The 12,824-nt window shown below is 33.1% G+C and overlaps 2 protein-coding genes across 2 annotated transcripts; one reads left to right on the forward strand and one right to left on the reverse strand.

Annotated features, from left to right (window-relative positions):
- Nucleotides 1-152: 152 nt before the first annotated feature.
- Nucleotides 153-4,126, forward strand: LOC112697402 (plastid division protein PDV1). Its single transcript, XM_072197541.1, has 3 exons — nt 153-245; nt 456-860; nt 3,037-4,126. The coding sequence occupies exons 2-3, from the start codon at nt 525-527 to the stop codon at nt 3,538-3,540; spliced, it is 840 nt and encodes a 279-aa protein (XP_072053642.1). The 5' UTR covers nt 153-245; nt 456-524; the 3' UTR covers nt 3,541-4,126.
- Nucleotides 4,127-4,994: 868 nt separating this feature from the next.
- Nucleotides 4,995-5,945, reverse strand: LOC112698291 (ethylene-responsive transcription factor CRF1-like). The gene has a single exon (XM_025751599.3). It carries the CDS (start codon nt 5,943-5,945, stop codon nt 4,995-4,997), a length of 951 nt encoding a protein of 316 aa, XP_025607384.3.
- Between the last annotated feature and the right edge of the window lie 6,879 nt (nt 5,946-12,824).

Raw genomic sequence — 12,824 nt, forward strand, 5'->3', positions numbered from 1 at the left:
TATTAAAAAACGTTTTTAATATCTTTTTCTAGGTAGCTTTCTTATTAACTACTGTTAGAATAAATAAATAATATTAAATATAATAAATGTGTAATTATAATTATTGAAATTATGAAATTCCGTTTTATAACTATGCCCCTAAATTATTACCAGAGACCGGGCGAAGGCTAAATTTTAGCAGTCCATCAATAATACCAAAACTTTAGACTGAAATTCTTTTCGTTGTCGCGAAGTATTCTAGTTAGGTGGCTACTCCAATGAAGATTTTATGATTGTCATTATATGAAGATATTTCATTTTGACCATTAGATGATAGATTGTAGGGTTTGATTTTATTTAAAGTAAAAGTGTTATCTTTATTTAAAGTGTTGCTAAACAAATAAGTTACACTTTTTAAACAAAGATCATCATAAAAAGATGTTTTTGGCATCTTCATAGGAGTAGTTGCCTTCTAGTTATTACCTTTTTTTTTCTTCTTTTTAAATTTTCTGCTACTGACAATTGCTTGTGGCTCGACCGATGAAATGAAATGGAACATGGAGATCGAGGAAATCGAAGCGATTCTAGAGAAAATCTGGGACCTTCACGACAAGCTCAGCGACGCTATTCACTCCATTTCCAGGTCTCACTTTCTCAGCTCCGTCAAATCCCTTAAGAACTCTCACAACATTCGCACCGGTAACCTCTCCGCCTCCGCCACCGCCGCCGATGATTCCGCCACCGCCGAAGACCGCGTCGGTTTCGTCTTCGTCAAGGACTTCCGTCCCGAAGACGATGATTCCGCCCTTCACGAAGCCAAGAGCCTTAACGCTATAAGGACTGCGCTCGAGAACCTCGAAGACCAACTCGAGTTCCTTCATGTGAGTTCGCTTTTCTCTTTGCCTTCCTTTTATTTTTGTTTATTTTGATTTTAATTTCTTCTTTGAGCAATTTCGTTTTGTTTTTCGTGATTCGGCAAAATTTGACATGAATTGATGTGTTACAATGCGGTCATGTTTTTTTGTGGTTGTGTTTTGCTGCACTTCTAGGGTTTTGGTTCACTCCTAATTAGACTAGAATAACTTATGACAAATTGGAAGCTAAACCACAGTTTCTCTTGGAATTTTGTCTCAATTACCTTACAATGCATTTGGAAAGAGGGACAAGGTGATAGGACACTGAGTCATGGACACTGAAATTCCACTGAGATAGTGTATTCCATTCTTATCGTGTGCGTCTATCTCTGTTGCATTGCGACCAAATATATTTGTGTTCTTCTGTGTCTGTGTATTTGTGTTTCTGAGACACCAATCAAATGGAGCCTAGGTTATTGCCTCCTCGGTTCTACACATTTAGTGAAATAACATGTAGACATGGCCAACGATTTTCTATGAACAATACTTTGCTGACTTTAAAGATTTAGGTTTAGTATTCTCCAATTATAGAGAACACGTGATGCACCGAACAACGCGTGATTATTTAGGAGATAAGTGCAAATGTGTGTAGGATTATTGGAACACTTGAAGTGATATACTAATGCTGTGAGGTGAATTTGAAATATCCTGGCACCACAACTTGAGTATGTCATACTATATAATTTTTGAAATATGATGCTGACAGTTTAAATCTATGTTTGAATATGCTGGGTGTATAAATGTATATTGAAACATTTTGGTTGTGTACTGGACAATAGAACAAATGAACTGACTCCAAGCTTAACCACCCATGGAAACCGAAGGAAGATAGAAGCGTGTAATTGAATTTTATTTATAAGACCCATTTAAGTTATTGAAAAATGTCAAAAGTGAACACTTGCATTGATGTATTTCAGCGGTATTGTTTATGTGTTGTCTTTTTGGTGGAAGTGGACACTGGACATTGTCACTCTCTTTTTGATAGTACGACTTTCAATTTCATAAGGTTTTGTTTGTCAATTTGAGTGTCAATATCCACTCTACAAGCCAACTTTCAAGATGGTCAACTGTGGACCTTGCACTGTATTAAGTGCCCATTCAGTGTAACCTTCGAGACTCGAGAGGTGTAAATGAAAGTAGTACATCCAGAGAAAGTATCTGGTGAAAATAATTTTCTCTTTTCCATTGACCAATGTAAAACAACCAGGCCATAAGTTTTCTGTTAACTCCTGACTAGTGACTCAAGTTGGTGCCACTGGCAACTGTTATTTGCTTCTTTCAATTTCCTGTCTTGTTCCTGTTAATGTTTATTATCAATCTTTCTTTCGACCATTTTATAATTTATGCCGTATTTTTTTTTTTCGCTTCTAAGAACTTTACTTCTCCACTGCCCAAATGTTGGGAAATGGAGTACAATTATATGGTGTGAATTCTTCTCTTTTGCTCACAATTATTTATTTATTTATTTATTTTTCATTTGGTAAAAACTGTTAAAATAATAGGTGTCAAGTAACTCTGCAAATAGAAAATTAGATAACACGAGTGTTTCTATGTTTTATTTTGTCATGTATGGTGCACGGTGAATCCTCATCTTCTCCACAATATATTGAGTTGTGGTTGGAAAAAGAAAATGAAAATTATTATGTAAAATAGTTGCTGAATAACTTTGTGGTGATTCAACTATGTTTGTGATCTTGGATGGATTGTTAAGGCAATTTGGAGTCTTGCTTTCAACGTAAACCACAAATAGCCACCCACATTCTTTGAATATAGTTATATTATGATCCTGTTACTAACACAAATAATGAACCTGGGTGAATATCATGCTTGTTCTGCCAGAGCTCCACAGATAACAAATTTGATTGCCTATAAGCATGTGATTGGTTCAGTGGTTCCTTTTCTGGTCCTCTTAAGTGTGTTTAGTTCATTTATTGTTTGTCTTTTCTGAATGAACTTAACCGTCAACAAAGATGTAAATACATAATAATCAATATATGCCATCTCTCCTTTAGTTTCTACTGAAAAATAAGAATACTTTTACTAATCAGTTAAATGTTAGATCATGGTTATTACTATCACCCTTTGATGTGGCTAAATTTTGCTCGATTTGTTCTTAACCTGAATTTCAATCTGAATGTTTTAGACCATTCAAACGCAGCAGCGTGTTGAGAGAGATGCAGCAATTGCCCGATTAGAACAAAGTAGAATTGTTCTTGCAATGAGACTGGCAGAACATCATGGTAAAAAATATGAAGTTATCAAAGAAGCTCAAGCTTTTATTGGAGATGTACATGATGCAGGTCGGCTTGTTTCACCTGAAATTCTTTGTGGACAACCAAACTGTTCTGAGAACTTTGTGACTGAGAAAGGGAAGAATTCTAATTTCTTTTACAATGTTTTTGTCTCAAGTTTTAATTTTGTGAAGAAATCTTTTGGATTGGATCATATGGGTGGAATAGTGGGCAATGCTGCTTTGGTTGCTGTTAGCATGATTGCGTTGCTTCATTTGCATCAGATTAGTTATCATGACCATCCGTTCAGGCACGAAGATGGAGTTCACAGCAATAGAACTTTCAGAACAACAACTGAGGGTTCATCATCCGAATCCTCTTCCTGTAATTTGGATGTATTGTTGGCCAGGGGCTAGGATTAAAGAAAAGCATTCTAATCTTTTGGAGAAATTAGTAGTGCGTGATGGTTTTAGTTTACGAATGGTTTTTTCTCTTCCCTTTTTTTTTAATCCTTTTTTTTTTTATTGGTTTTTCTGTCTTTGTTGGAGCAGTGTGGGTCTGTGGGGACTGGGGAGGAGGGTAGGCCAAAGAGGAGGTAAACCTGCTTCCTTGAGATTACTACTTAAATCTTGCAACCTGTCTTTGTTCTTAGGCTTCTTGCACCGAAAAGTTTGTTTAGTCGAGAATTGATGTGCAAGGTATAGGTCATTTTCTTTTAAATGAGTTCCTTGGTGTGATGATGGTGCTTCAAATATTTTGGCTAATATGTTTTCATTATGGTGGAAGTCAAGTTGTGATCCATTTTCCTGCTAGCTAGTTATAGTTTGTATCTGTTTGGTAGATGCGTTTCGATGTAAAGTGAGAATTCAGGAATCTACATTTTCTTATTCGGGCTTCGTTCCCTTAGTTAATGTTAATAGTGAATACTACTACCTCGCATTGTGCATTGTAGCTTCGATGCTGCTGCCTTTAAGGAAATCTATTATGTGTTATGGTTGGGAATTGGGATAGTGATCACTGCAATATGAGTTGCCTTGTTATGTATTTTCCTGTTACACGTGTAATATATATGCAGCTTCTCGGACAGAAAGAGCACCGTTTTTTATTTAAATATATTTTCTCTTGAAAATAATAGTATACATAATACGTTCTCAACCACCAGAGACGGGTGATTCAGATATGTGAAACTGGTTTTGAAGATTTAGATATTTTATTAAAATTCAATCCGAATTTAGTATATATACAATATGTTTATATATACAATATACTTTCTTAAAAGAAAATTATCTTTTTAGAGTTTTTTATATCAATATTTTTTTTAAGATTAATCGTCTAAACCGTTAATTCAAACCATTTAACCAATTTTGACCAGTTTGATTGCTTCTTGTACAATTGATACGTAAACATCACCGAGATTAGACATTTTCCGTTAGATAAAAATTTATATACAATTTTGTCTTCCTATAAAATTAATAATTAAATTTTCAATTATCAACTTCACTTTAATATAACTTCTCCACATTCTAATTCACGACGATTTGATTCTTCCACCTTCTAATTCACAACGATTTTATTCTTGCAGTACTGCCAACAACTATAAGTTCTTAAGCAACATGAGTAAGATCATAACAAAATTCCATTCAACTCCTCTTCTCCATTTAGCTAGCAATCTACATATAATTGAGTTTTTAAAATAAACAAATAAACAACGTAGATAAAGCTACCATTAAAAAAAATAAATACAACCACCTATTTCTTATTCTTATTTATGTCATAAAACAAAACCTAGTTAGTAATTTGCATACCAAAGACAGCACCATGCATGTAATTATTAAAGTACCAAATCTGTGTCTTGGAATCTGATTCACTCTCACAGCACCACAAGAGGATCCGAGCCTAGCAAAATTTCTTCAAAATAATCGTCAACCTGGTACAAACTTGCATTACCAAGCTCAATGTGGTCACCAAACTTGAAACTTTCACTAACAAAGACCCGTGCAGAAGTAGTTTCATCATCAAACATTGTAGCCACACACTCATCATGCAAAGTTGCAAAGTTGAACATGTCATTCCCCAACGTCTCATCATCAAAGAAACTCGTCTCCCCCTCACACTCCCCATCGTTTTCTTTGTGGTGCTTCTGTGGTTTTCCTGTTTTGGGACTTGTGGAATGGAGAACCGAAGTAGGTGATGAAGACATGTTGACGAGGCACTCATCTTCGCATGATGAGTCGTAGATGTCTACATTCTTTTCTTGTGATGGTGGTGATATCGGAAAGTTGGTTAGAGCTTTCGGACCGCGAAACTTGATCGCGGCATTATCATACTCCCTGGCAGCTTCTTCGGCAGTGTCAAAAGTTCCTAGCCAAACTCGGATGTGCCGGTTTGGATCTCGAATCTCGGCCGCCCATTTACCCCATGGCCTTTGTCTTACACCACGGTACTTTCTGCCATTGTTGTTGTTATTGGTGGTGGTTGTGGTTGGGGTGGTGGCGGCGGCCACAGTGGTCTTCACTGGTCGCCGGCATGAAGGGGAGGATATTCCGGCAAGCCTCTTTCGGGAATTGGTAACGGTTTCGCAGGGTGGGTGAATATTAATTTGGTTGATGTAATGCCTCACCCTTTGGCGAGGGAAGAACTCTTCTTCTTCGTCACCGGAAGAGTCAGTAGCATCTTGATCAGTTAGAAATATACGAATTACTTTAGGCTTTCTGGAAATGGGATCATTGAGATGGACAAGATCAAAATTTTTCTTTTGTTTCATAAACTTGTTGGTGACACTACGATGTCTAGTTTGTTTTATTGAGATGCCTTGTTCCATAACTTTTATTTGTTTTTATTTTGTCATTTGAAGAGTACGTGTATTGCTTATCAAAATTATATTAACTGATTTATCAAGGGAGAGAAAAAAATTTTTTCCAGAGAAATCAGAGCATCAGAAATGAAAAGTATTAAATAGAAGGTACTAAAATGAAAGGAGAAAAAAAAAACTAGAATTAATATAATAAAATAGTATTTAAAACAGATGTTATCAATGCTTAATGCTTAACAAAACCAACAAAGAGAAAGAAAATACCTTTGAACATGATGAGATGATGAGAATCAAAAAGAAAATCACAACCACATTGGGATTTAAAAAAAAAAAGAAAAAACTGAAACTAATGGATGATTCAAACAGTATTTTGAATGCTCTAGTTGAAGAGACTTTAGTTGAAACTCCTTTTATATAACACTTGAATGAAAGGTAAAAATGAAAGAAAATATATATGTAGAAATGGAATTAGAGAATGAATAAAAGATGCAGATGCAGATTCTTGTTGCAGTGCGAGTTTTAAGGGGTATTTTGTGTGAGATTTACTATTTAGAGAAGAAAGTGACGAGAATTAATAAATGTTGAACAAGTAAGAGTAAGAATCGAGTAACAATAGCTCTAATTGCTGAGTAGATGGAAGCATCTAAATCCCTCAATTATAGGATCACAAAGTCAAAATTAGAAAGATCGAATTTTATGTTCATTTAAGTTGCATGAATACGTACTCCATACGGATATGTTACGAAGTATAAAAATTTTTGAAAAAAAAAAAAACGAGTACTTTAATAAAAGTTAAAAAAGAGAAAATAGCACAAAATTCTTTTCTTTTCATGAAAACTATAGACTGAACGATGAGTTTGGTCTAAGTAGTTATGATTCAAACACTTTGGTTCTAATAGCCTCATCAAGCTCCAAATACTTGGAATAAGCTTTGATTATCATGTTAAGGATAAAAGTATCAAGAATAACACCATTGGCGTTCATTTGTTTTGAGCAAAGCTTTTATGTAGGTATTGATAAATAGTTCGCCATTTAATCTATTTAAAATGGAAAGGGGTTTGAGACAAAGTAATCCGTTTTCTCTTTTTTTTTTTATTGTGCTGGTTATAATGTTCTGCATAAAATGGTTGGAGAGACAGTGAGAAACGGACGTATATTACCGTTGGTGGTTGGGCGAGACAGGGTAGAGAGGAGATTATGAAGAATTACAAGCGGCTTCTGCGTTGTTTTGAGTTAATACTAGGGTTTAGTATTTATTTTGATAAGTCCAGTTTGATTCCAATCAATTGTGAAGAGCAGTGGGTACAACGTCTGTGTAACTTGTTGGGTTGTAAAGAATGTCCCTTCCCAATTAAATACCTAAGAATTCTTTTAGGAACAAATTCGAGGTTGGTAAAGACCTGAAAACCTATCATCGACAAGAAGGAGGAGAAACTAAGCCTTGAAAACTAAGGTGTTAAACAAAGCTGAAAAGTTGGTGCTTATAAAATCAGTTTTAAATAGCTTACTAGTGTACTATTTGAGTTTATATAAGATGGCGAAGGCTATTGTTGAGAAATTGATTTCTTTACAGATATGGTTCCTTTGGAGTAAGGAGGATGGGAGAAATGATATGACTTTGGTGAGATGAGAATTGGTGAGATGAGAATTGGTGCAGGCTCCTAAGGAAGAGTGACCGTTATGGAAAAAGGTGGTCTGAATCCGGATGTGTTACTGTCCACTCAAGTGCTACCTACTAGAGGAGGCCTGACATGAAAGAATGTATGCCAGGTACAAATTAAAGAGCAACATACAAGGAATAAGATGATTACAGGCCTATCCATGGAGATTGGTGACGAACGACGCACTAGGTTTTGGGAGGACGTGTCGTTACGTTGTGATCCTTGAAAGATCGGTTTACCAGACTCTTCTCTATTTCAAATCAATGTGGATCAGTTATTGAGAATTGTGGATTTTGGGATAGGTTAGAGTGAATTTGGAACTTCCAATGGATGAGTTAAAATTTCTAAGTCAAACTACATGAGGCTTTGAGGCCTATGAGGCTAGTGAATAATAGAGATGATAGAGTTGTGTGAAAATATGATAGATTAGGTATTTTTTTTCACTAACTCCTTTGTACAGGTGCTACAGGAGGAAAGACTATAGGAGGATGTAAACAATTACACCTTCCAAAAGTGGAGCTGTTTGCTTGATTTGTCTTGTTTATGTGTTATTTTTTTCGATTTGTCTGTTTTTTTTTTTATTGTTTGATGTTGTTTGCTCCACTGTAATGTGTTGAGCTCTTTTGTTTAAAAAAAAATAAAGAAAACATACGAGAGTACGTTATGAGCCCTGCTCTTGAAACGACTTGAATTATTTCGGCAAGCTTAACCACCAAAATTTCGTTCAGAACCACCAATTAGATTTCAAATCAACAAGAAATGCAATCTAATTCACAAAACGAATAAATAGTTAAATACACATAAATAAAGATTAATCCAAAATTTGAATAGAAGGGAATTATACTATTTTTTATTCAATTTCTTGAGTGAGGATCGATCTCACGAAAATTAACGGACTAACCAAATATGATTAAGCCAGCTATGTGTTTCTCTAGATCCGATATAAGATTTGCATTTTCACTCTAAGTGGTACTCTACCACTCTAAACCATATATCGGATATCCAGATTTTGTCTTTCTATTATTTTTTATTTGGAATGTTTACATGTTAAATTTAGTTTGAATGTGGATTTTGTTGCTTTTAAATTTAGTTTAAAGATGTTGGTGATTTTTTATAATTCTAAAGGAAGATTAAGAAAGGTAAAAAATGGTGATGCTGTTAAAATAATAAAGATAAAATTGACATGTTATTATAAATATAAATTGTCTATTCTGTTTAATCTAATTTACCAAACAAAACATAAAAGATCAATGTATTCTATGTACTCTTGTGTTTATATACTTTTGTGTATTTATATCTATGTCTCTATTAAATTGAGACACCAACTAAACACAATATTAAAGGCATTAACACATGACACTTCCTTGACTGGTATAAAAGTTTCTGAAGAAATAAAAGATATAAAAGTAGAATAATATAGAACAAAAAATTAATATAGATTTAATTAATTTTTTACTAAACTTACAATAATAATTTTATATTTTTTTATTTTTTTAATTGGATTTTTATACTGTTTTTTAATTTTATAATTAGATTATTTTTGTATTAAAAATATTAAAATTAATAAAATATTTTTTTTAAAAATATAAAGTCAAAAATTTAATTAGATTTTTAGTTGTAAATACCTTTAATTTGTAAGAAAATATTTTTTAACTTTAATATTTTTATATTAATAAAAATTTAATTATAAAATAAAAAATAATATAAAAATTCAATTAAAAAAATATATAAATTTAATTATAAATTTAGTAAAAATATAAAAATTATTAATTAATTAAACCATTAATATAGTTTGTTTATGTGAGTCATGCTTGCTAAACACAATGCCAATTACTAACTACCCTTGATATCCTCCAAATTTAGTTAAGATTTAATACTCATTCTAAGTGTGGATTTGAACCTGTCAAGTTCTGTGGATCGACTATGGATTTCTTCCGTATTAATTGAATCGGCATAATATTTTTAGAATTTAGATGGTTTATCCATTTCTTAATAAAACTGTATGGTTTAGATCTAATTTCCTAATAAAGTATGTGAAAATTACCCACTAATAAGCTTAAATATAAGAAAGAAACTATCCATGTTATGGAGGTCTACAAAATTCGCTAAGTGTGAAATTATAAAGATTTGATATCCTTAAAAGTAATAAAGAGTTGTTATACATTTAAGTATTTTTATAATTAATTTTAATTAAGTTAGTTTAAATTTAATAAAAAAATTTATTATACATAGCGTATATACACGCATTTTACTAATGCAAATGAAATCTTATTTTGTTTTGCATTTGTTTTTTATGCGCTTCCTTCTTTTTTTATTGGTGATATTATTGCTGCGTTTTATTTTTGTTTCTTTTTCTCTTTCTCTTTTTCATATTGTTGCGTTTTATTTTTGTTTCTTTTTCTCTTTCTCTTTTTCATATTGTTGCTATAGCATTCTGACTACCAGAATATCATGCTTTTGAATGCACCACTTTGATAGCTTGATATTACAACGATTCTAAACGTATTTAATACTAAAATAGGAGCCTATTTAAAACTTAAAACCGTATAACCTTTCAAAAGACTTTTAGTTGAAAATATAAATACATATTTACAAACCATATAAAACACTTAACAAGAATATATATATATATATATATATATATATATATATATATATATATATATATATATTGACTTACAAGCATTACATAATACAAATTCTATCCCTCTTACAAAATGTGTAAAGATAAAGGGGAGAAAAAACATAATATCTAAAATAATACAATAGATCATATAAACAGAAATGAAATAAACTCTATTTCGTGACTTCTTCGCCCATATCTTGAAAAGGAAACACATGTAGGGAGTGAGAACATCGTCCTCGCTAGTTCTCACTATACTATTAGAGAATTGCTATAATAAGATATGTAAAATGAAACTGTTTTCAGAGTACAATAATCGTTGTTCGCCTTATGTATTTTTTCAAATCCTTTTTAAAAGAGAAATCCGTTAATTCTTCAAAATCCAAAACCCTTTCCTTTTGTATCAAATATTAAAAGTTTTCCTACATAGTATGAATGACCAAGTTGTTCCAACCGTAGGTTCATTAAGTCTATGCTGAACCAGTTTGATTTTCATACTTTACTAAACCAAAAACACAAACCAATCACAGCCTTCGACCCATCACATAATCAATCACGGCCCTAGCCCAAACAACTCCATCAATATCCAATTCACTACAATCCAATCAATTTCAATAACAGACACAAGTAAGAAGGTTCAAACACAATTAAAACAGTTACATCAAGTATAGCAATTAGCAGTTAAACAGAATTATTCACATATACAAACCAATTACAATTTGCACACCCAAACAATGTCACATAGATACATATGATGAATGTTTATCCTATTGACTCGTGATATCACTTGTCGGTCCATAAATACCAATCTGACACATCCTTTCGGATGTAGCTTTTCTGCCATGCTAGGGATATAGTGGCCTGCACACTATTGACCCGTGGATATAGTGTCCGGCACACTCGCATGCGTAACCCAAGGATATAGTGCCTGGAATACTCTTACGACAGAAAAGGTTATCCATCATAATTCAACCCAAGGATATAGTGCCCTGCACACTATCGTTCCAAGGATATAGTGCCTGGCACACTTTCAATATCCAACAAGTCCATCGTCCCTTTCCAAGTTCCAAAACTCATCATCAATTTCTAAATTCTCAAATCAATTTCCTTTAAAACCAAAAACCATTTCTTTGGTAACATTTTCCAAAACTCCGAACAACTTCAAAATCATATCAATTGTAAATCTTTTCCAAAAGTCATCAAAATTATTCATTCTAAATTAGGATTTGGTAATAAAATTTCACAGCAGAATCTCAAAACTTTGGGAGAGAACAACCTATCTCAATTCCTTAAAATTTATTGAAAATCCTTAAAATTATAACTTCTTGATTTGAGTAAGTAAAAATAGAATTTAATTTAAAACCGAATAATGTAAATCACAAGTCCCAAACCCAATTCAAAACCAAATCACTTAAAACGAAACCAAGCTATTTAAATCAAAATCACTTTCAGGTTCACTCTTAAAACCAATTCTCTAACTTCTTCCAAAACGTCACAAACGAAATTATTCAATTAAAGTCCAATTTTCTTTAAATAATTTATTCAAAACATAATTCATTATTTTCTTAAATAATTCAAGTAAAATAATATAATTCTTAAATTCTTAATTTTTAAAATAACAGTTCAAACAAAGTCTCAGATTTTATAGAAATTTTAGCAACATCACTCCTAAAACATGGAATTTGTCACCCTTTTCGAATCCCAACTAAGTCTTTCCACAACCATTTCCAACAGGTTCAAGGCCAAATCAGTTCAAAATCAAGCCGATTCCAATAGTTTATATCATCCTAATATCTCAAGAAAACCAATTCAAAATCAGATCATTTTCAATGAATCAAATCATTTCCAAAAACTTTAAAGATAATTCAGCAACTGTCCGTTTAACAAAACCAAATAGAAATTCGAATCAAACAAATAATTATATTCATCCAAAACAGCCAGACAATACATAAAACCTATACAATCACTGAAAAGTATATTTTTCACATCAGCATCAATTTATAACAATTCCAAATTATAAAATTGAGTTTTTTTGGAAAAAACTCCTACCTCAACAAGTCAAAACCATAAACCAAATGTGTCAACAGAACTCTTTTCTCTCAATCCAAAATCAACGGCAACTGTAACCTCAGTCCCTAACCACTCTCACAGCAACCATAGCAACTTAAATGCGACATGCAACAATCAGAACTCGAACCTACGTTACTAAACCTCAGAGTCTTTAATCAAACATAACAGAATACTAACGCAGGAGTTTTCGAGACATAAATATTTACTGTAATAAGAAAACGAAACAGCAGCAGTCACTGAACCGATTTGGCAGCAGCCTTGGCATCCACCTCAAGCGGCAGCGGCGACCAGAACTTCGGCGACAGCGATTGTAACAATATGCAGTGACAATAAGGTTCCTGAAAACTCAAAAGTGTGTAAACCAAAATCAAAACCCTTACCGCTGGTGGATCTCAGTGGCTGCAACGGTGTTTTTCGGCTGCAAAGGTTCGGCCACGATGACGACAGAAATGATGAGGAACGGCGACAAAGGCGCAGTAGTTCCAGGCTCCCAACCCTCTCTCTCACTCGCGAGCCTTCTCTCCTCGCGGCTCT

This window comes from Arachis hypogaea, chromosome 6, assembly GCF_003086295.3.
Source record: "Arachis hypogaea cultivar Tifrunner chromosome 6, arahy.Tifrunner.gnm2.J5K5, whole genome shotgun sequence".
NCBI lineage: Eukaryota > Viridiplantae > Streptophyta > Magnoliopsida > Fabales > Fabaceae > Arachis > Arachis hypogaea.

What these genes read in the sequence shown, in the direction of transcription:
- LOC112698291 (XM_025751599.3), bottom strand. Translation starts at nt 5,945, where the DNA reads ATGGAACAAGGCATCTCAATAAAACAAACTAGACATCGTAGTGTCACC.
- LOC112697402 (XM_072197541.1), top strand. Translation starts at nt 525, where the DNA reads ATGAAATGGAACATGGAGATCGAGGAAATCGAAGCGATTCTAGAGAAA. An exon ending in ACCAACTCGAGTTCCTTCAT is followed by an intron (nt 861 to 3,036) that starts GTGAGTTCGCTT and finishes TGAATGTTTTAG; the next exon opens with ACCATTCAAACGCAGCAGCG.